Source organism: Nematolebias whitei, chromosome 22 (genome assembly GCF_014905685.2).
Source record: "Nematolebias whitei isolate Nwh7 chromosome 22, NemWhi1, whole genome shotgun sequence".
Classification (NCBI taxonomy): domain Eukaryota; kingdom Metazoa; phylum Chordata; class Actinopteri; order Cyprinodontiformes; family Rivulidae; genus Nematolebias; species Nematolebias whitei.
Window position 1 is genome coordinate 21,435,796 of NC_056519.1, and position 23,971 is coordinate 21,459,766.

The 23,971-nt window shown below is 39.5% G+C and overlaps 1 protein-coding gene across 1 annotated transcript in view; it reads left to right on the top strand.

Annotated features, from left to right (window-relative positions):
- The window catches only part of LOC119428529 (protein mono-ADP-ribosyltransferase PARP12-like), a 49,943-nt gene extending 28,878 nt beyond the window's left edge, over positions 1-21,065 (top strand). Inside the window, 9 exon segments of the mRNA XM_037696209.1 lie at positions 5,260-5,341; positions 5,423-5,549; positions 7,874-8,039; positions 11,637-11,757; positions 13,821-13,917; positions 14,080-14,146; positions 14,377-14,507; positions 14,801-14,949; positions 20,734-21,065. Of these exon segments, the coding sequence (XP_037552137.1) occupies positions 5,260-5,341; positions 5,423-5,549; positions 7,874-8,039; positions 11,637-11,757; positions 13,821-13,917; positions 14,080-14,146; positions 14,377-14,507; positions 14,801-14,949; positions 20,734-21,065 (1,272 nt within the window).
- The last annotated feature ends 2,906 nt before the right edge of the window (positions 21,066-23,971 follow it).

Below are 23,971 nucleotides of genomic sequence, written 5' to 3' on the forward strand. Positions count from 1 at the left end.
GAGTGAGAGAGTGAATGGTTGTTTGTCTCGTTTGTCTCTATGTGTCCCTGTGATGGACTTGCGACCCGTCCAGGGTGTACCCCGCCCCTCGCACAGTGATTGCTGGACATGGGCACCGGCGACCCCCGTGACCCAAAATGGAATAAGCGGGTAAAGAAAATGGATGGATGGATGGAAAATATCAGCAAACTGCAGGGCACAGTTCTTAAGAATACGACCCCCTATACCGTCAGGACCTGGATTTTTCCTTTCTTTAGTCTTTTGAAAAACGTTAAGCACACTTCCAATGTCAATATTCACTGTTGCACCTGACAGCGTTTCTTTGAAAACAGAAAGCTTCTCTGTAAAATCATTAGTGTTAAAACGATTGTAAAATGAATTAAAATCACCGCACTGCGGATGAGGAGTGAAGAGTGATGTGAGTTTTCTTATTTGATACCTCCATCATATACTTATCCCCCTCCCATACCAGCCGGGAGTTATTGGACCTGAACATATTTTCCACTCTCTCTTTATAGTTTACTCTAGCTACTTTTAATTCTTTCCTCACTTGTTTTTTTAGTATGTGGTATTGAGTCAAATCTCCCTTTTTGAAGCTAATGTTGCGCAAATGCATTGTTTTTTTTTACTGATTTGGAGATACATGGTTTACTGTTAGCAAAACTTAATGACAAATTTCCTGGGAATGATTGATCCCTCACAAAAATTAATATAAGAGGAAATTATGTCAGTAAGTTCCTCTAAATTTGAGCATTTACTTTTAAACAAATCCCAATCTGTGCAGCTAAAACAAGATTCTGGATGGACTCTTCCGACCAAACCGGAACCAAATGTTGCTCCGGCTTGTGTTTCCTCAGGACGGGTTTGTAGTGTGGGATCAAATAGACAATATTGTGGTCTGATGAACCAATCAGAGCTCCGCTCGGAGATTTAAAAGCGTTTTTCACAGTTCCGTAACACAGGTCCAAACATTTTGTAAGTCGAGTGGAGCACGACACATATTGATAAAAATTCTCAAGTGACTTTCCGAGTCTGCAGTGATTAAAATCTCCTATAATAAGGTTAGGAGCGTCCGGTGAGATCTTCTGAAACTGCTGCACTGTTTTTAGCAAAGCCTGAGTAGCTAGCTCCGTATTAGCTTCAGGGTGGATGTACACAAGCGTTATAAAAAGCTCTGGGAATTCTCTTGGCAGATAAAACGGGTGGAGAGACACAGAGAAAAGTTTGATGTCTGGCTTGCACATCGTCTCACTGATGATAACTGTGTTACACCATTTTTTATTTACGTAAAGTCACAGTCCTCCACCGAGTGATTTACCTGTCCTGGTGGGGTCTCTGTCCAAACAAGGGGGCTCACCGAAGTCGCCAGGTCCGATTGCAAGTCATCGTCCTTGAGCCAAGTTTCTGTCAGTGCCAAAACACAGGTACTTTTGTACTCCTCCAGAAACTTCACATTAGCCTGAAGCTGGTTGGAAGTGGCACACGAGCGAGACCTGCCCCCCACTTCAACCTCTGTCAAAGACCACCGCGTCTTCCCCGCTTCTTTACGCCTGGCTGCTTCTGCTCCCAGCACCGGTTCTTAGCTGAGGTCTCCATCTGGAGGATGTCCACTGGCAAAACTGCAGAGGGTTCCACAGCGCCCGCTCCAGAGTCCCGCATCAGGAGCAGAAACTCCCGGCCATACTGCAGCCATATCTGGTCCACACAGAGTCTGGCAAAAAATTGACAAAAAGTGCAAAAAGCACCAAAATAAATCAACCAGACAAGGATAGTCCATGGTTATTTCTACCACCGTATGCAGTTAAATGCAACCAAAAAAAACAAAGGACAGGAACAAAGAAAATGATGACAAAACACACCCAGCACACGCCCTACTGCTGCTTGTCACAATTACCAGTGCCAGCTGTACAGAAGTTCTACATGCATGGAGCCCAGTCATGAGAATCTCATCAGCTACACTTCTGCACACATTCTGGACATGTCTCCAACTGCAGACTTTTTGACAATCTGTATTTGGCACCTTCTCTGGAATATGTGGCAAAACTGTTCACCCATCCCCACTCATTTCACTGTTTGGGGTGGTCCCTGTGGATACGTCCTTCAGCAAATGCGAGAGGGATGTGATTACCTTTGGCACTCTCCTGGCCAGGAGGATAATTTTCTGCAAATGAAAGGACCCACACCCCCCAGCATATGTACATTGGATAAGAGAGGTGACTCATTTGGAAAAAATAAGACATACCCTGAAGGGATCTGTAAAAAGATTGAGACGCATGGCAGCCGTTTATGTCATATGCGGAAAACTTGTCAGTGCCTGTTTGATTAGCTCTTGTTTATGCATGTATGACTGATCCGGTGTGGGAGGGATGGGGTGGGATTTTGTTCTATTGTTGTGAGTGTTACTAAAAATGCAAAAAATCAATAAAAAGACTTTGTTTAAATATATATATATATATATATATATATATATATATCTGTTTTACATGTACATGTATGCAGGCTGCAAAATTGGACATTCCACGGCTCAGAACGGCTGACTCCTGTTGGTGTTCCCAAAAGCAGGAGGTCAGTAGTGGATGCACCGTGCTGCAGCAGTTCACTACTATAACTGGGTCAATAAAAGCCAAAAAGAATTCAAAATCTAGTGTTTCTACCATGGTTAAAGTAAATAATGATAATAATGATAGTTTTTAATTAAAAAGATCTCCATGTCCGAACAGACATGAGTATATTGGATCAAAAACAAGGCTTTGTTTTCGGCTACCGGACCTGAAGGGTCTGGTGACGAAGGTCTTCACAAAACTGTGGATGGAAATTAAAATTAATTTTTTTTTTTTTTAAATAAAATCATTTTGGGCCTATATGGAGGAAAATGTTGAGGAAAATTTCCCCAAAATTGCCATAAAATAAATATTTTATCTATATTCACAAAACTGAAATGTGTAGGTTTTTATGTTTTTGTTTTATTAACTAAAGACCTTTATTAAGAAATTAACTAAAGATTTTAGATAAGTTCAAATGTAAAACAAATTTTCTTACTTTTTTTTTCTTTCATGTCAAGCTTGGATAACACTTCATGATCGATTAGTTTTTGTGGATAAACTATTATAAAGTAGTATTTTCGGATGTGGTCAATTAGTCTCTTAAGGAACATTTACTGTCAAAGTTAAATTATTAATTTAATTTCTTTATATGGATAGAAAGGATCAATAAAGGCCATTGCCCTCTAGTATTAAATACATGATCATTTCAGTTAGGGGAATTTAGGTAAAGGTTATGGATGTTGAACTGATGTTAAACTAATGTGTGTGAATTAGAGTTGCTTTGTCTGCCTGCAGGCTCCTCTCTGAAGAGCACGGCGCCTGCACACTCCATGAACTCCAAAGCCTTCTCCTCATCTGCTGGAAAGACGAGGTCATCTTGATCACGCCTGTGCCCGATAATGTCTATTAAAGCTTTCCCTACCTCTCTGTCTGGTGCATATTCTCACAGACGAGGTTAAAGGGATTTAAATGTGTGCATCTGTAAAAGTTTCCTCGTGACTGTCTGCCATTGTAAGTAAACTGGGTTGAAGACTCTTTGTGTCCTCAGAGAGGCTGATTTGAGTAAAAAGATGATGAAAGGATTGTATCCATTAGTTTCCTCTCCTCTGCACCGGCTGGTTACAACTTTGGCCTTTGATCGATTTGATTTATTTCAGTCATGCGGTAAATCACCTGTTGCCAGTGGGGGGGGGTCACAGTCTCTTCTCAGGTGGTGAGATTCAGCAGATGTGGTATGTATGCCCTGTCCTCATATTCAGCTTTTTACACATTTAAAGTGTTTGAATGATTATATTTATTTTGATATTAAAGTCACTTCAGTCCAACAAGATGTTTTGCTGCTTTGTTCTCTTTTACTTTCACTTTAGTTTTACTTTGCTTGGCTGATCCTGGCTCGGTCCGTGCTCTGTTTGGGTCTGACCTGCTCTGTTCCCCCTTCATCAGCCCTCTTAACTCTGTATTTTCCAGTGTGTTGTGTCACTGACAATGTGCTGTGTGTGTGTGTGTGTGTGGGGGGGGAGAGGGGGGGGGGACTGGTCACTAGAACTTTAATTGTGTTTGCTAATTTTTGTGTATTAATAAAAGTAAATTTCAGGCAGTTTTAACCATTTTACTTATTTACGGCCAAACTGAGGTTGATTTTAGTTTATTAATTTTGTTTTTGATTGTTTATTCTGTTGTTTGTTATAGGCTGAGAGCTACAGGTGTTGGTCGAGGCTCTTGTATTGGCTCTCCTGTGTCTTGTGCTGTGGGGGACAGGTCCTTTCCACTTCTCCTGAACAGTGTGGGCTCAGAGTGGGTTTTTTTTTATTATTATTTGAAATATTTAGATTCACCACTTTCTTTGAACTGTCCATATCTGGTAATCCTCAGCCTTGATTAATTTTTTTTTTCTGTTTTGTAACGGACAACACTGCCTCCATTTTTAAATGCTTTTAAAAATATGTTAATTTTTATACATTTGCACCTTTGGAACTCTGTTTCCTGCTTCCTCTTCGAAACAAACTTACCGTAAGTGCCGTTTGTTATCAGTATAATTATTTCCTTGGGTGAAAGTCCTAAGGTGACATGTTGCATTTATGAACTTAGAATAAATAACCCTAACCCCACTCTGGGTGGGCTCATCAAAGCAAAGTGGACCGGATCTTCATAATTCATATTCTGCTCCACTAGTTGGGCCAACCAACGGCTGCAGTCTGCCAACATCAAAATGTTTGGAACCACGAATGAGGTGGTACCATAAACCAAGCAGGAACTGGCCTCTTAATAGTGTGGTGCATTTCAAGGGAGGCTACATACTGTATGCATCATGCTCTATTATTATTTACTATATTTATAACCTGTATAACATTTTCTACTTATTTGCTGTCATGCTGAATGATATTACATTTCCATGATTCTCTCTAAATTACAATCATTCTTGATTTGACTCTAAGAAGGCAGCAGAGGTTGTGTTTAATTTTGTTTGAGACTGAATGTTATGATAGACACAATGATTTATTCCCGGGGAATCCTTGATAGATGTCTGTTTTCTGCGGCGCCTCAGCATCTCCATCTGCATCTGTTTAGACATCAGATTGCAGTCAGACTGTACGAAGGGAGTTTCTGCACTTGTAATGATTTGTTTCTGTGTTCTATTTCTCCACAAAGCTTTGTGTTATTCAATTAGATGAGGATTACACCCGATTGTTTGTGAAGGTTTTTTTTCCACCAACAGTGTCGAACTGAACCTAAGAGAGTGGAAACCATGGATCCTGAGATATGCTTGCGCTTCATTCAGGGCTACTGTAAGCACAGGGGTGAGTTCTGAGATGGTTCTTTATTAAATACATTTTGTCTGTTGCTAAATGCCTCCTTTTTAATGACCAATGTGCTTTCAGGTCAATGTTTTTATGCTCATGACAAGATGCCGTACAGATGGCAGGTTCAGGTACATGATCAGTGGACCAACCTGCCTGATAACGAGAGAATTGAGAGGGACTACTGCGACCCAAACAACACTTACAGGTACTCAGGGGACGTTAAGACTATAGTAATAAAAGAGATTACAAATGAGCGCAGCAGTTTCATAAACAGATGTTCGTTCACTTTTATGGCAATATCGTGAAAAAAATATTTAATCCAGCCCTGCTGACAGTCATTGTGTAATCTACTGCAACCTTGGCTTTGGCCCCTTCATGCTACAATGTACACTTACACTTAACACTTACAAGTACCCTGGGTACCCAATATTTTGTACCTGGATGACTGAGCATGAACTTTGTTGCCTTGAACCACTTTGGCTGTGGCTGCCTGCCTGGGAGGAGTCAACAGGGGACAGGACAGCCCCCAGAAACCATCTTATCTCCAGCAAGCTGGTTGGTCCACTTAAGGAGTGTACTGCTTGGTGGGACAACAGTTTACTTGGGACTCCTCAGACTGATGAAGCCCTCCGGATAGAGGACGAAATGTCTTTCTATTAAAAAAAAGAAACTGTCCAGATGACCTGACTGAGCATTACTGGATAAGGTGCCTGGATGATTGAGCATGAACTTTGATACTGTGGGGACTTTAGTTAGGATTATAGTGGTGACGGATTACTGCTGAACTCAAACAATCAGCAGCTTCTTGATTTCTATCAAAATGAAGGTTTTCCAGATTTCACCCATGTTCCATCATGTGGAACAGAGTTGTCATCCAGGGTAACCAGGACCCATGAGAGATTCTTGATTTTAAAATAACTAAAATAAATAAATAAATCACAAAATTGCAATTCTGTGATGAATTGTAATGTGGTAGACAATTGTAAACGTACACGTCAAATATCTGACTGAGGGTTTTATTGTCTTTTTTAGGTTGCAGGGACAGTTTTGTCCTTTTGAGCGGCCTGACTTTTTGCTTCCAATTTTGGCAAAATGTTTCTAGTGGGAGCGTCTTTTACAGCTTCATCCTCGTTGGTTAGAAAGTTTGAGTGACATATTTTTTTGTCTCGGATGTTAAGTACAGCAAGCAGAGTTTAAACTTTGTTTTTGGTGGTCACAATACAGCGAGGAGCAGTAAGGCTAAACTTTTAGTTGCTCCCTAAAATATTTTAATGGTAGGTTGGCCAGTTGATCATGTGTTTATTCACTTTCCATCCTAGATGTGATGCTCTGGTTGACTAGAAACAAAAGCACCTTCAAAAACTGTGCATAATGGTATTTTGGGTTGAGCCAAAAGAAAACAAATGTCATTCCAACAAAAAAATTAATAAATAAAACCAAGTGCTAACCTATATGATGCTATATGTGCTAACATACTGTAACACATTTGTCAGCAACTCTAGAATGACAGCAAGTGACATAGAAGCATAGTTAGAAATTAATTTCCAGGTGCATCTGACTGACAGTGGGTGAGCCACCAAAAAAAAGTAGTTTCAAAACTTTTATTAATGTTTGTGCCTATACACTGAATGGCAGTTTGGAGTACCCAGTCCTGTGCAGAAGTGTTCCAGCTAGAGACGCCATTATTCTACTGGGTGACTTCCATGCCCACATGGATAGTAACAGTGTAACTGGGAGTGTGTTACTGGAATGAACGGCCTCTGATCTAAACCTGAGAAATGTTTAACTGTTTGACTTTGGTGCTAGAGATGGGGAACACTGAAGTGAGTGGACTGTGTTCTGTCTCTCCATTGCCGAGGCAGCTGAATTGACTTTAGTACCACTGTGATTCAACTATAATTAGATATTTATTAAAATTAGTTTATTATTAAAAGCAAATTATTTGATCTAGTATGGACTAGCTACCTTTTTTGACTTTTTTAACTAAACTACCAAGTCTCTTGTAATCACCAAAACTGACACTCTGCTTGCTGAACTCAATAATCATTCATCCATTTTCCTTACCTGTGTTTCTTATCTGGGTCACGAGGTCGCTGGTGCTCATCTCCATCTGTCATTGTGCAAGAGGTGGGGTACACCCTGGACAGGTCACAAATTCATCACAGAGACAAATGAGACAAGCAATTCATGCTCTGGCTCACACCTAGGAACAATTTAGTTACCTGGTAATTTAGTTACTAGTTAACCTTACATATATTTATTGTGTCTGTGGGAAAACTAGTGTCCTCTAACCATGGTGCTGTTATGCCTTCACTCAAAAACTTTATCCATTGAGAAAAAAAAAAATCCTGAAAGGTCCTCCCGACATAAAAACATATGCCAAAATTAAAATAAATCCTAAAGTAATAAAATGTTTTTGTTTTGTTTTTTTTTGCTAGTGAATTCTGCATTTAGTATGTCAATGTTTGTGTAGTGTAACAGTAGTATAACCTTGTAAAATTAATACATTTTTAATTTTGTGTCCTACAGCAGTGGCAAATCACGGATTTCTTTTGATCTAATGAGATGTGGACAAAGCAAAGTAAGGAGACTCTCAACTCCAAACTCTCGGAAAAAAACGGACTTCATCCACGCCACAAAGTGGTGCTGGTACTGGGAGAATGAATTTGGAGAATGGAATCTGTACGGTACAAATGTGAGTTCACCAAATTCATACATTCATAACTGGCTGTAACTATCATACCCACCACTGCACCCTGTATTCACTGGTTAACTGGACATCATTAACTTCACTCAGACTCTCTCACTGGTACATTTTCATCTTTAAATCACTTCTTGGTCTGCTGCCTTCATACATCTCCTCCTACATGTCTCTGCATGAGTGCAGCTACAGCGTGCGCTCTCAGGACATTATTACCTGCAGTGTCCCCTCAGTGAGGACTGAACTAGTCAAAAGGACCTTCTCCTACTCTGCTCTTATTTCCTGGAATATCTTGCAAAAAGATCTGAAGCTCTTGACCTTGACCTCTCTAAGTGGCTTCAAACATCTGCTAAATTTCTGGATAAAACCAATGCAGACATGTTCTTGATTTTAGTCTCTACATTGCCTTACAACCTAGCTGTTTTTTGGTTACACGTTTTTAATACCATTTTATTTTCACTTGTTATCCTGAATTTGTACGCATCTTTTATGATTGTTGTTGTTGTCCACTGTTGTCATCACTCTTTGGTAAAATCAGGTCCCTGTTGTAAATGAGTCCCCGAGGCTCAATGGGATTAACGTGTATAAATAAATGTTGAATTAATAAATTTTTTTTGAGAATTTTTTGTTATTCTTAAAGTTGGTTAAGTGACCCAACTATTCATTCAACCTTTATTGTGGTAGGTGAGCGACACAAGATTTCTACTAGAAACTTTGAAAGAGCTCAAAATTATCTGTATTACCTGTAGCTCAACCAGGCCGTGCACCAGTGTGCAAAAAAGTGTACACTAGTGTATAAAAAAAGCAGCATTTCACCTAGATTTCCTTTAATTCCACACATTTAAAGCAGGTGCTAAATAATTTAAAATAATTAATTTTAAATAAAAATTCCATGCCGATTGTGCGGCTCATCCATCAGTCAGCCAATTGTGTGTCATGTCCACTCTCATTTTGAAAAACCGTGATAGAGCGAGTCCATAATAAATGAACCATGAAGTAGCGAGTGACTACTGTAATGAATCTTCATCATACACCAAATTTAGTCATGGAGTTCCTCAGGGTTCAGTGCTTGGACCAGAAGTCTTTAACTTATGCTTCCATTAGGCAATGTTATTAAACAGCATGGGATAAAAATCATTGTTATGCTGATGATACACAATTATATTTGCCCATGAAACCCAATGAATCCAATCATTTACTTAGAATACAAGCATTTTTTAAAAACATAAAAACCTGGATGACACTGTGTTCTGCTTTTGAGCATAGACAAGACTGAGGTTTTAGTTTTTGTACCTGATCATCTTAGGAATAATTTTTTCAGTTTTTCGCCCTCCTTGGATGACAATCTCGTTTCCAGCTCTAATGTTAAAAATTTTGGTGTTATTTTTATCAGGACATGTCTTTTAACCCATATTAAAAACATTGCTAGAACCGCCTTCTTCCACCTGCGTCAATCACTAAAATTAGAAAGATCTTATCTAAAAATTATGCAGAAAAACTGGTTCATGCATTTGTCACATCTAGACTGGACTATTACAATGGTTTATTATCTGGGTGTCCAAATACTTCTTTCAAACGTCTTCAGTTGATCCAAAATGCTGCTGCCAGAGTCTTAACTGGAGTTAGTGGGAGAGATCATATCTCTCCAGTTTTAGCTTCTCTCCATTGGCTCCCTGTCAAATCCAGAATAGAATTCAAAATCTTACTTCTAATCTATAAATCTCTCAACAACCTGGCTCCATCTTATATTCAATATCTTATTGTTCCATATTTTTCTAACAGAGCACTTCGCTCTCAGACTGCAGGTTTACTCACGGTTCCTAGAGTTTCCAAAAGCAGAATGGGAAGATCTTTCAGTTATCAGGCTCCTCTCTTGTGGGACCAACTTCCAGTTTCTGTCCTTGAGGCTGACACATTGTCCAGTTTTAAGACTGGGATGAAGACTTTCCTTTTTGATAAATCCTATAGTTAGGGTCGGCTTGTCATGCTGTCTTAAGCTTAGACTACTAGAGGATAAATTTACCTCATTTCCTTAAATTATTTGTTAAAATTGAATAGTTTTCATTTGATACTATTTCTATCTTCACATGTGATTCTTAACTTGCCTTTGTGTATCTGTTCCTCTCAAACCCGGCCGGTTGAAGCAGATGGCCGCTTGTCCTGAGTCTGGTTCTGCTAAAGGTTTCTTCCTCATGAGGGAGTTTTTCCTTTCCACTGTTGCCTTCATGCTCAAGATGAGAGTTTTGTGATGGAGTTAAACTTAAAGCAGTCTGCTCCTCAGATAAATAATGTTAAATTATATTTTTTTTATATATGAATGTTTCTGTTCAGTGCCCGAGATGATTTCTGTTGTGACTTGGTGCTATACAAATAAATTGAATTGAAATTGAATTTACAAGAGAGACCTGTTTTAGACAAGAAAACAGAAAAGGTACAAACAACAATAAACAATAAAACAATAAAATGCAAAGAAAATAAAAATCAAAGTAGTGTTATAACCAATAAAATCAAGGTGGTCAAAACAAGATAAAATACTAAAAACAAGTACAGTAGTCCCTTGTTTATTATCACGGGGGATCCGTACCCAGAAGCCCAGAGTAGTACAAGTAGTAGTTTGTTTATATATATATATATATATATATATATATATATATATATATATATATATATATATATACACACACTGTAGAATATTGCAAGAGTGTGGGAAGGGTTTAAAATGCCTTATATATATATATATATATATATATATATATATATATAAACAATGTTTCTAAACTCTAAACATTGTAAAAGAGCACAGTGTCATGATTTCAGCTCTCTGCCTCCGGCTGCACTCTGCCAGCGCTCTCGGCCACGCCCACTTATCCTCTGCAGAGCGGAGATCCTGACACGCTGCAGGAGGAATCTTCTCCTGCAGTTTGTCTGCACAGAGGTGCAGGAGGAATTTTTGTCTGCAGCTGTTTGAGCTGCACGAAGGTGCATCAGGTGACAAATAATATAAAATAATTTATTTTAAATAAGAATTCCATGCCGATCGTGCGGCTCATCCATCAATCAGCGTGTCAGTGTGTCATGCCCAATCTTACTTGGAAAAACTGTGATAGAGCGAGTCCACGAAAAACAAACCACGAAGTAGCAAGGGACTACTGTAATACTTTTGATCAGCAGCAATTGGCTGATAATTTCCTTCTTAAATCCTAGGGAAGCAGCAAGTGAGAACCCAGTTTTTCCACACACAGCTTTTCTTTGGTTCTTTTTCTTTGGTTTTCATTGTTTTATTAATAAGGCAGTTTGTTTTTGTGCTCTTGACATAAAAAAAAAAAAAAACAGTGAATAGATCAGATTAAAGATCTGATAAAATAAACTCCTGGAACTGGCAGCTCTATATTAAACATTCTTTGTCTGTTAAAACCCACTGTCCCTCTTCTGTCCAAACCATATCATAACCATAGGCTCACCTCGCCTTTTGAACTTTGTCACCAAACTGTTCTACCTGAACTGTCCATTTTATATAAATCATTTCCATTCCTGTTTAGTTTTGGTCAATTCCAATGAGAATTTGAACATCTTTATCTCTGCTTTTTCCAGCAAAGACACAAACACAAACTAGCAGACATTGACAGTAAATATGTGGAGAAGAAGTTTCTGAAAAATAAAGATGTGGTGAAGTTTACTGCTGGCAGTCATTCATATTCACTCAGCTTCCAAGGTAAAGAGACTCCAGAAATTGTGAATCTGTAATGTTTGTTTGCATTTCAAAAGATATGTCACCATTTCCTTAATGTGGACCATGGAGGTGGAAGGAATACTTCTCTGATCTTCTCAATCCCACCTGCATGTCTTCCATGGAGGAAGATGATTTGAGGAACTTACGGGTTGGTCTAATTGTGGGTGAGGTCGACGAGGTAGTAAAAATGCTCTGCGGTGGCAGGGCTCCTGGGTTGGATGAGATTCGCCTGATTTCCTTAAGCCTCTGGATGTTGTGGGGCTGTCTTGGTTGACACGCCTTTACAACATACCGTGGAATTCGTAGGCAGTGCCACTAGATTGGCAAACTGGTGTGGTGGTTCCCCTCTTCAAAAATGGAGACCGGAAGGTGTGCTCCAATTATAGGGGCATCACTCTCATTAGCCTCCCTGTAAGGTCTATTCAGGGGCACTGGTGAAGCAAGTGTGATTGTTGGTCGAACCTCAGATCTAGGAGGAACAATGCAAGTTCCATCCTGGCTGTGGAACACTGGATCAGCTCTTTATCCTCACTATGGTCTTTGAGGGGTCATGGGAATTTGCCCATCCAGTCTAGATGTGATTTGTGAACTTGGAAAAGGCATTTGACTGTGTTTCTCAGAGTACACTGTGAGGGGTTCTCCACGAGTATGGGATTGGAGGCCCGTTGCTACAGGATGTTTGGTCCCTACACAAGTTCATGGGTAAAACCAATGCAGTCATTTAATGTTCCTACCCTCATCTATGGCCACAGACTCTGGGTAGTGACGGAAAAAACGATGTCACGAATACAGGCGGTTGAAATGAGTTTCCTTTGGAGCATAGCTGGACTCTCCCTTAGAGATAGGATGAGAAGTTCAGTTATCCTGGAAACACTCAGAGTAGAACCGCTCCTCCTCCACATTGAGAGGAGTCAGCTGAAGTGGTTTTTGCATCTGGTAAGGATGCCCCCATGATGCTTCCCTAGGGAGATGCTTCAGGCATGTCTGACTGGGACAATTGGACAACGAGGTGATTAACAAGCTACAAAGAAAGGCAGTAGTGATAGATGTAGCATTCCCAACTAACTGTAACATCAGAAAGAAGGAGCATGAGAAGCTCGAGAAATACCAAAGGCTGAAGGAACAAATACAGAAGTTGTGGAGAGTGTCAGTAGTACCAGTGGTCATTGGAGGATTCGTGCTGTGACCCCCAAACTGAAAGAGTGGCTCCAACAGATCTCAGTAACAACCTCGGAGATCTTTGTTCAGAAGAGTGCAGTCCTAAGAACAGCTAAGATACTGCACAGAACCCTCAAATTACCAGGTCTCTAGTAGAGAACCCAAGTTCAAAGGGAACCCACCCAAGTGGAAGTACAGGGTGTTTTATATTTCTTAAAAGTATAGTTTCCTTTTATGACTGGGTGGCTGAAGATTAATTCATGGTGGCCAAGGCCCCCATTGGCCACACCCTGGCTCCGTCATTGCACCTGGTGATAAATAAAATTGTTCCCTCCGATTGCTATAATACATCTCTCATCGCTGCCTCAGACAAAGAACAAAACAAAACCTCTCTCTATACTTATACAGTGTTACTCCTATTTTTTTTACTTGCATTCTCTGTTCAATTCCAGTCCAGAAAACACTCATCTCAAAAACTACATTCACTGTACAAATCCTTCAGTGATGGGGGACATCAGTATACCACTCGTTGGTTTAAGATTTAATTCTCTAGTGTAAGTTGTCAATGCCTCAGTCCACACAAAGAGGCCCCATCTCCACCCCATGTGTTTGTCTCAGCTGCTTTATCAGTCTAAGTCTCCATTCCAACAGCGTGTCATGAACTTCCCCAAGAGGACTATGTCATCCCCTATTGGACCACACCCTCCTCTTCCCTTTTGTAAAAAGTGGGGACCACCACTATATTCCAAGACACTGTCTCCGACTTCCATGTTCAGAAGTGTTGATATAGACAGCAGCACCCAGGACCTTGAGGAAGTCAGGGCACAACTCTTCTACCCTCGGACTTTGTTTCAGATTTATTAAAATTTACATTCTTTTCACTTCAGACATGATACAAACAAACAAGCAATTTGGCACAAAAAGGTTAGTGAGAAGACGTCCTCAGTTCGTTTCTGTTGCAGATGTCCAAGCAAATACAGTGAGGTAGGAACCCCGAATGAATGAATTAATAAAATTGGGAAATTAAATATTTGCACAGGTTATGTGCAGTTACATGCTCATGTTCCCAATTAGCTTTTCCTCATTTAATTTTTTCCCTCATCTGACTCAAAGTAAATTTAAACTTCAAAACTTTTTTCCCTGCAGGTCACCAAATACTACTACTGTGCAAGACAACTGGGACACAACACAGATGCCTCAAACAGGATTCTCGGTATTATAAATACACGTTCTGTTATGATCATCTTATATTGTTTCAGCAATTTTCACTTATCCCTTTCCTGTTAATTAAATACTCTAGTCACAAGTTATCTAATCCTTCTATAAACACTGGATTTAAATGTTGGCCATTTTAAAGTTTCTGTAACATCTTAAAATTGTATTTATTCTGATTCATTTAAGCAACAACATATTGACATGTGCATCTGTTTCTGTGTTTTCCAGAGAATTCCCCTTACGCACACATCAAATGAATTTGAAAACATTCAAGCTCTTTTTTGCAGAACTATGAAAGGCTTTAATATAATTAGTATTGAGGGAATAAAGAACAAAGCCCTTTGGAAAGTCTTCAAGTGGTATGTAAACTAAAATCTAAAAAAAAAAAAAAAAAAAGACAGCCTTTTGTCGTTTATTTTGTATTAACTTTTTAAGGTTACCTTTAACTTGCAATGATATAAGCTGATTTTTTTTTTGCCACACATAGCTAAGGGTTATATAGTGTTCAATATTTTTACAACATTTAGCATTATCCTGTAGTTGTGCCTTGTGGTTCGGCAGACTATTGTGCATTAAAGTGAATGTTTTGCTTTATCTCAGCAAACATCTAATTTATGACTTGATTAAAGCTTAGTGTCTTTCTTAAACGAAGGCAGAAGAAATTAATGAAGAAGAATGGTGGATGCAATGTAACAGAAAAACTGCTTTTTCATGGCACCGACTCCAACCATGTGGACGCCATCTGCCGTAACAACTTTGACTGGAGGATCTGTGGAACTCATGGAACATGTTTTGGGAAAGGTAAGCTAAAGGCAATGATTTACTACAACGATTTTATAGTTAAAAAAAATAATATTAAGCCCTGCTCGTGACTCAATGAGACTAACCTGTATACAGTATATAAAGCTTGAATTAATGTGGTTTAAGCTTAAGATTTTTTCCCATTTTGCAAAAATATAAACCATATAAACTATAAAGAATAGGACTAAAAATCTGAATTGCATCTATACATAATACTACAGTCCAAAACAAATAAATTACATCACGATCATTAGATGAATAGGACATTTACCAATGTCCTGTGTTGCCATAGAATGAAAGGAAATTTGTTTAGAGGGGCATAAATGTATTAATTCATTCAACCTTTATTTATACAGGTTAGTCTCGTTGTGTCGCGAGGACTCATTTACAAGAGAGACCTGTAAACTATTTGTATTATTTGCCAATCTGGTGAATATAGTTGTTATTTTACAAAGTATATTACTTGAGAGTATATTTACCTCAAATTAGTTACTGGGAGGGGGGAAGGGGGCACAATCTCAGTTTTTCCAACATTGGGTTAGGTCAGTCAGTTCTAATGGGTGAGTGAATGGCCTACATTCCTCAAAGATTCTTAAACCCCTGCAGGCCCCACTGCAGATGCCATTTTCTCACAAACAACAAAAGACTGGGTCTTTAGGAGCAGAACTTTGGGATGCTTTGAGCTCCACTGGTGGACCTCAGTGTGACATGCTAAAGTGTTGATCAGAGCCACTTTCAAAATTCTTCCTTGAGAAACCTCAAGTGATCTTTGAAGAACTTGCAATACTTTTTGCCACTTGGCTTTACTTTTTAGGCATGACTGTTCTGTTGCATATTGGTTGGTTGAAGACCACGAGGAGGAAATCGTGTCAGCAGACAGAGGTAGCAAAGGAAAACAAGAATGTAGGACTGAGGGTTGCAACTCTAAATGTAGGGACAATGACAGGTAAAGGTAGAGAGCTGGCTGACATGATGCAGAGAAGGAACGTAGATGTTTTATGTGTCCAAGAGACAGTGGAAGGGCAGCAAGGCTCACAGCATTGGAGCATGGTTTAAACTGTTTAACCATGGTATAGATAGAAAGAGAAATGGGGTAGAGTGGTCCTGTAGGAGGAGATAGCAAATAATGTAGTAGAGGTGAAAAGAGTGTCAGATAGGGTGATGTGTCTGTAGGTAGAAGTAGAAGTTATTATGCTAACCATTGTCAGTGGTTATGCTCCACAGGTTGGATGTGATGGGGAGGAGAAAGATACATTTTTGGTAAGATCTGGATGAGGTGATTGAGAGTATTCCCAGGGAGGAGTAGTGATCGGAGCAGACCTGAATGGACATGTTGGTGAAGGAAACAGAGGGGATGAGGAAGTGATGGGTAGGTTTGGCGTCAATGAAATAAACTAGGAAGGACAGATGGTGGTGGATTTTGCCAAGCGAATGGAAATGGCTGCAGTCAACACTTATTTCCAAAAGAGGGAGGAACAGAGTGACCTATAAGAGTAGAGGAAGGAGTACACAGGTTGACTAAAATCTGTGTAGAAGAGGAAACCTGAGGGAGATTGGGACTGTAAGGTTGTGGCAGGGAAGAGCGTGGACCGACAGCATCAGATGGTTGTGTGCAGAATGACTGTTGTTGTGAAGAGAAAAATTGTAAAATCAGAGAGAAAGACCAAATGGTGGAAGCTGAGGAAGGAAGAATGTTGTGAGGAGTTCAGAGAGGAGCTGTTAAAGGCTCTGGATAGTAAGAAAGAGCTTCCAGAAGGCTGGGCTATTACAACAACAGTAATAAGAGAGACAGGTAGAAAGGTAGGCCTACTTGGTGTGCCATCTGCACAAAGAAAAGATGACAAGAAAACCTGGTGATGGAATAGTGCAGTGCAGGAAGCTATTCAAAGAAAGAGGTTAGCCAATAAGAAAAATGACAGTAAGAGGACTGAAGAGAGGAGACAGGAATATGAGATGTAATGTTCAAATCAATTCAATGCAACTTTTATTTGATAAAGGTTAGTCTCATTGAGTTGAGAGGACTCATTTACAAGAGAGACCTGTTTTAGACAGATAACATAAAGTGCACAGACAACAATAAACAACAAAATGCAATTAAAACAAAAACGAAAAAGCAGTGCTGCAAAACAATAAAATCAAGGTGCATTATAAAACAAGGTAAAATACTAAAATTACATATTTGCATTGATTTTTCTATTGACCTTGTCAGTTGTTTAAAATCCCTCAAAGAGATCAAAGTGGACAGCGTTAGATCTTTTTGCAAGGTGTTCCAGGTTACAGGAGCAAAGTGAGAATAGGCCTATTTGTCGAGTTCAGTACGCACTGAGGGAACGGTGCAGGTAATGATGGCCTGAGAGTGCAAGCCGTAAGTGTACTGACGACTGAGAATGTAGAGCAAAGAGGGAGGTAGCAAAAGCAAAACAGAAAGTGTGTGATGAGTTGAATGGTAGGGTAGACACCAAAGAGGGCAAGAAGGGCTTGTACCAATTGGTGAGACAAAGGAATCAGGCTGGAAAGGATGTGCAGCAGGTTAGGCTTGTTAAAGATAGGAATTGTAATGTTCTAACAAGTGATGAGGATGTGATGGGAAGATGAAATTAGTACTTTGAGGAGCTAATGAATGAAGAATGAAAAAGAAAAGAGTAGAGGCCATAGAAACTGTGGACCAGGAAGTGGGAAAGATTAGTGAAGGTGAAGTTTTGAAATCCATGAAAAGAATGAAGAAGGAGAATCAGTAGGACCTGATGACATATAAGTCAAGATTCGAAATAGTCTAGAACAGATGCCAGTGAGTTTTTTGACTCAAATATTCAATGGCATATTTGAGGGTGAGAAAATGCCCAAGGAATGGAGAAGTTTGGTGGTGACCATTTTTAAGAATAAGATAAGGGTGATGCACAGAGTTGTAGCAATAACAGGGGATTTATGTTGATGAGCTGCACAATGATGATCTGGGAGAGAGTTGTGGAAGCTAGACTTAGACGAGAGGTGACTATTTGTGATCAGCAATATGGTTTATGCAGAGAAAGATCACCACAGATGCCATTTTTGCTTTGAGGATGCTGATGGAGAAGTACAGAGAGGGTCAGAAAGATCTCTATTGTGTCTTTGTCGATTTAGAAAAAGTACCGGTATATGACAGGGTGACAAGGGAGGTATCAGGTTCTGCCAACTGGTGTGTTGAACCCAAGTGCAGGAGGATGACAGCAGACTCGAGAGTAAAAAAACAATATTTATTTTCTAAAAACAAAGCAAAAAGCTGATGAGGCAGCCTACTTACAGAGCGAACAGGAAACAGGATGGATGACAGAACACACCATAAAGACAATCTGGAGACAAAGACAAGACACAAGGGAGCTGAATAAATGCACAAGCTGAATGGGACACATAACAGACACCTGCGGTGATTAACATTAGACACAGGTGAGACAAGGGCTGAACACAAGGAGGGAAAACACTGAAAGCTGAACTGGAAACATGAGGAAACAGACAAAGACACCCAGAAACCCTACTGGAGGGTTGTGGTACAGCATCAGGAAATCTGGATTGGCAGAGAAGTATGTTGGACTGGTACAGGACATGTATAAGGACAGCAGGACAGTGGTGAGATGTGCTGTAGGAGTGACAGATAGCTTCAAGGTGGAGGTGGGATTGCATCAAGGATTGGCGCTGAGCCCCTTCTTGTTTGCTCTGGTGATGGACAGACTAACAGGCGAGGTCAGGCAGGAATCCCCGTGGACTATGATGTTTGCAGATGACGTGATCTGTGGTGAGAACAGAAAACAGGTGGAAGAGAACTTAAGAGAGGTGGAGGTATGCACTTGAAAGAAGAGGAATGAAAGTCAGCCGTAGTAAGACAGAGTACATGTGTGTGAATGAGAGGGAGGAGGTGGAACAGTGAGGCTACAAGGAGCAGAGGTGACAAAGGTGCAGGACTTTTAGTACTTAGGGTTCACTGTCGAAAAAAATGGGCTGTGGTAAAAAGGTTAAAAAGAGAGTCAAGGCAGGATGGAGAAAAGTTACAGGAGTGATTTGCAGTAAAAGGGTGTCAGCAAAGAACAAAAAAAATGTTTACAAGACAGTTGTGAGACCAGCTATGTTGTATGGTCTGGAGACAGAGACACTGAAAAAAAGACAGGAGACAGAACTGGAAGTGGCAGAAATAAAGGTGATGAGGTTCTCCTTAGGAGTGACAAGGATGGATAAGATTAGGAATGAGATCATCAGAGGTGCAGCACAGGTTGCACAACTGAGCGATAAAGTTAGAGAGACCAGACTGAGATGGTTTTGACATGCCCAGAGGAGGGACAGTGGGTATACTGGTAGAAGGATGTTAGCATGGGGTTAATTTGAGCAGGATCCTGTCGGAACAAGATCCGGGAACTCTCTTATTTTGAAAGGCTGCATTCCTGCGACTGTTTGCTCGGATCTGGCAATTCAAATCTTCGCCCCCTAAAAGTCCAAAGTCATTGTGCATTTTAATTTTGATTATTTATTAAAAACACAACGAGAGGAGATGCTGCCCTTAGCCCAGCAGACCCAGTCGTGGAGTGGATGTTCCAGCCGGAGCACGCGCGGCGCACCAGCTCGCTCACACGCTCTTTCTGAGGAACAGGAGAGGAACCTCGGACAGATGGTCACATTTACGCACGGAGGTGCTGCGTGGCGTCCTCTTCTCTCCAAACATTGTCTCTCAGCTGCGCCGACGCTGTGCACTGAAAAACACCCCCTCTCCCTTCCTCTCAGACCCCCACCCCATCACCTAAGGTGATGGGGATCTGCAGCCCACATGAATCTGCTGAAGTGATCCATTCAACAGCATGTCGTTTCTGCAGAAAGAAAAATTAATTCAACAGAATAAATAAATGCTTTGTGGACAGTGCACGTTATGCACAGCGTCTCCAGACAGCTCTACACAGCACACGCACAACTGCTGATGGGTCTGAACTCCTGCTACATTTCAGACATAATAAATAAAAAAGCTTACTGTAAAAATAAATCAAAAATACGAGAGAAATGTTTTTATGTATTATTCACATTGCATCACGTGTCCAAACAACGGCGCTAATTTGTCAAAACAACAACAGCAATCAAAACTCCAAAAAGACAGTACAATTTACTTTAATTAAAAAAACAAAATAGATGGATGGTCCTTAGTTGGACAACCGAGAATTGAAGCCTTCAGATGCTTCAAACGGTGCCACGAGATTAGAGCAGGAGCAACAAATTCAGATGAGAAGAGTTCAGCTCAGAACTGTGAAGTGAGGGGAGGCAGGAGGGGGTTAGGACACCAGACAGAATAGCTGCTCTCTATTCACACACAACCTACTGTTGATCTCTAAAATAGTCATTTAATCAAAAATTTAGGTAAATGTAGATATTAATAACCCGTTAAAATAAACCAGAATGCAGGAAATAGCATCTCTGTTATTCAAAATTTTCTGTGGGATGACCCACAGACCCCCCTCCCCCCCACACACCCCCCTGGCCCGCCCGCTGTTCCAGCATCAATCAGTTTACAAATTAAGCCCTGGATGTTTGAAATGCAGTTACCAGAAAAAAGACAAAGAGTAAGGCAAAAGAGAAAATATATAGATGCAGGTAGAATATGGAGGTAGTTGGAGTAAGGACACAGTATGCAGAGGACAGAGTGAGATGGAGGAGGATGTCTCACTGTGGTAACCCCTGAAGGGGGTGAAGCTAAAAGAAGAAGGTTGCAGATTTGTTTGTTTACCCCTCATATAAAAATCATGCTTTATTTAAATTATCTTTTCCAAAACCCAGGTAGTTACTTCGCTCGAGATGCTTCATACTCCCACAAGTACACGGGCGACACTCTAGTCAAATCCATGTTCATCGCCCGGGTGCTGGTGGGAAGCTACATCGAAGGAGCCGCTAGCTATGTTCGACCTCCTTCCAAAGATGGTGGAAACGCAACCTTCTACGACAGCTGTGTGGACAATGTCACAAACCCCTCTATATTTGTTGTGTTTGAGAAGCACCAGATTTATCCTGAGTACCTGCTGCAGTACACATAACTTATTGATGTCAACGGCATTGTCAGCATCTATAACCAACAACCAAACCAAAGGATGGTTAACACACCCTCAAACTGACCAATGTCCAAGTCTTTTCCAAATTTAAATTATCTGTCAAAATCTAAGAAGTCTGGTCCCTGTGCCATAATGATAAATAAGAAATGAAAGTAGATGGTCTTAACATTGTTAGTAACATAAAACCTTTGTGTATATCAATGAAATTATTACTTTCACTAATAAACTGACTGGAAAAATTAGGGGCATTAAGGGCTGCTGACAGAAGTGATTATTTTTCTAGCAAGATTCTTGTGCAATTTTAAAAACCATTCTAATATACTGTACATATGACTTTTGTCAATCAACAACGCTGACGATGCCAGCTATTATAGACGTATAAATTTCAAAATTGGATAGTACATTGTTGATGGTGATTTTAAAGTTACGTGTTACAGGAACTTCCCTTCTGTTATCTTGTTTTATCCATTTTGTTTTAACAGCTTTCCAACAGAAGTCTAGTACTTGTTCATGGAGTATTGCCTATACTTTGTTACTGCTATTGTTTCCAATCAGATTTTCTGCTCAAAAGTAACAATGTTCCTTGATCTACACTCCTGTTGCCTTTGAGTCAAAAATCAGAGGTCATTTTGACAGTGGTGGTCAAAGTTGTCCTTTTGATCCACCTCACGATTCATTCATTCAACCGTTATTTAGACAGGTTAGTCTCATTGAGCCTCGAGGACTCAACTACAAGAGAGACCTGTTTTAACAAAGAATGATGACAGTAAACAATCATAAAAAGAGCATATAAATTGAAAAATAAATGGAAGCAAATGAATAAAAAAAAACAGCTTTAGTATAAAGTGATGTAAAATACCAAAAACAGGAATATGTCAGCACTGATTTTTGCCAGGAACCTAGCAGTTGTTTGAAGCCACCTAGAGAGGTCAAGGTTGAGAGCTTCATATCGTTTTGCATTTTTAAATATATACATACACACACGTATATATATATATATATATATATATATATATATATATATATATATATATATATATATATGTATATATATATATATATATACATACATACATACACTGGGCGCACAAGATTAAATTAAGCAACATTTCAGGTTTGTTTCTAGTCTACGCTGCTTTAGTTCCATGATTCCTGGTCCCATTTTATTAAAGCACGTATTCCCCTGATCTCACTGGATCAATGTGTATGACGTGATGGACAAGGACTTTGTTTGCATATTTATTGTGGAATCATGATCTAAAAGGGCCTATAAAGGTTTGTGCAAAAAATAAAAAATAAAATCATAAAACTTTACGTTGCTGCAAAATTTGCATTATGCTTTTATTTTGGCAGAAACAACACAAGTTCTAGAGCTAGCTGCTGCTGCTTGCAGATTTGTTGTCATATGATTTTCTTTCTTCACACCAACCATTGTAAATTCCATCCAAATGTCTGTTTTCACAAGTACAAATGTTTGTTTATGTCCGTTTGTGTTGTTTGTCACATTATTTTAACACCATTTTTCATGATTTTTTTTACAATAAATTCTGTATATCCTTGTATACCCCTGCAAATTCTCGAATAAATTCAGATGTATGATTTTCAGCATCTGGATCATATCGTGATTTATTAAAGCGACTTATCAAAACCTGATTCCACATATTTTATACTATCATGCCTTTCAGAAATAAAGCTGTTTCAACAACAAAATGGGTTTCAGTTATTCTTAATTGCAAATCATAAAATATAAAAGCAAAGAACTTTTACTGGACCGTTTAAGAGTATCATCTTTATTCCATATTTATTTCAAATGTATTAAATATTTCTGTGAATCTAAGATTTGAAAAGTAAGCTTCCTCACAAAATTGTAATGATGGATTCTTTATTTTTCTTTATATAATGACTTGGTCAGACCGCACAACAGGGGAAACAGAACTAAACATCAGTACTAACTGGCTGTGTTTTGTCACCCATTCTCTTTTCCATCAACACCAATGAAACAACCTGTAACAATAATGGACTGACACTCAATAGCCCTATTCGTATGGGATTAGTTTTACCTAGGGACCACATGTAATAAATAAACTATCCCCCAACGTCTGCTTTTTATGTGACGTATTCACACGGGATAACCATAGCCTGAGATTTAGCTGAAATTTACAAACATATTCTGGATACGATGTTAATGCGCTGTGAATTGCGTAACATCCGCTTGTGTTCACCATTTGCATATGATTTTGCTTTTTCTCTTCAGCCCGTTCTTTTTTTTTTTTTAGCTACCATTACGGGTCGATAGGCTTTTGCTAGTAAGGGGCACAAAAGATTAGTTATGCATTTCGATGCAGCCTCCATTGCCAAAGGCAAATAAAAATGTGCCCAGAAAACAAATACGGCTTAATTACGTATTGTATCCCGTCCATTTCTGTCCAAATCACAGAGATGCCTATTTGCATTGGATTAGTATTATTACATTACCTTGGAGTTCAGCAAAATATAGTAGGTAATTTGCGGGGAAATTTTTACTTTACAAATTACTGACATGGGCAATTCACACGGGATTTACAACACAGACAATCTCCATAATTATTACAAATAGCATGTGGTCCCTAGGTAAAATTAATCCTGTGCGAATAGAGCTTAATTATGCAGGTGGTGGAACAGACTGATGCATTTCAGTACTTAGGTACTGAGATCAACTGTCACCTGTACTTCTCAAACATGCAGAAGGAGTATACAAAAAGGAAAACAATGCATATTTCTACTGAGAATACTAAAAGGTTTCAAGGTCAAACAAGATATTTTAACTATAGTGTACCGGTTACTTGTTGAGCCAGTCCTTACATTCAATATCTCGTCATGGTACAATTTCCTTACAGAAAAGAACAAGAAAAAACAGCAGAATTATCAAACCAGCAGCTAAACTTATCGGTACCCCTCAAATGTATCTCAGAGAACTTTATAGTCGTCAA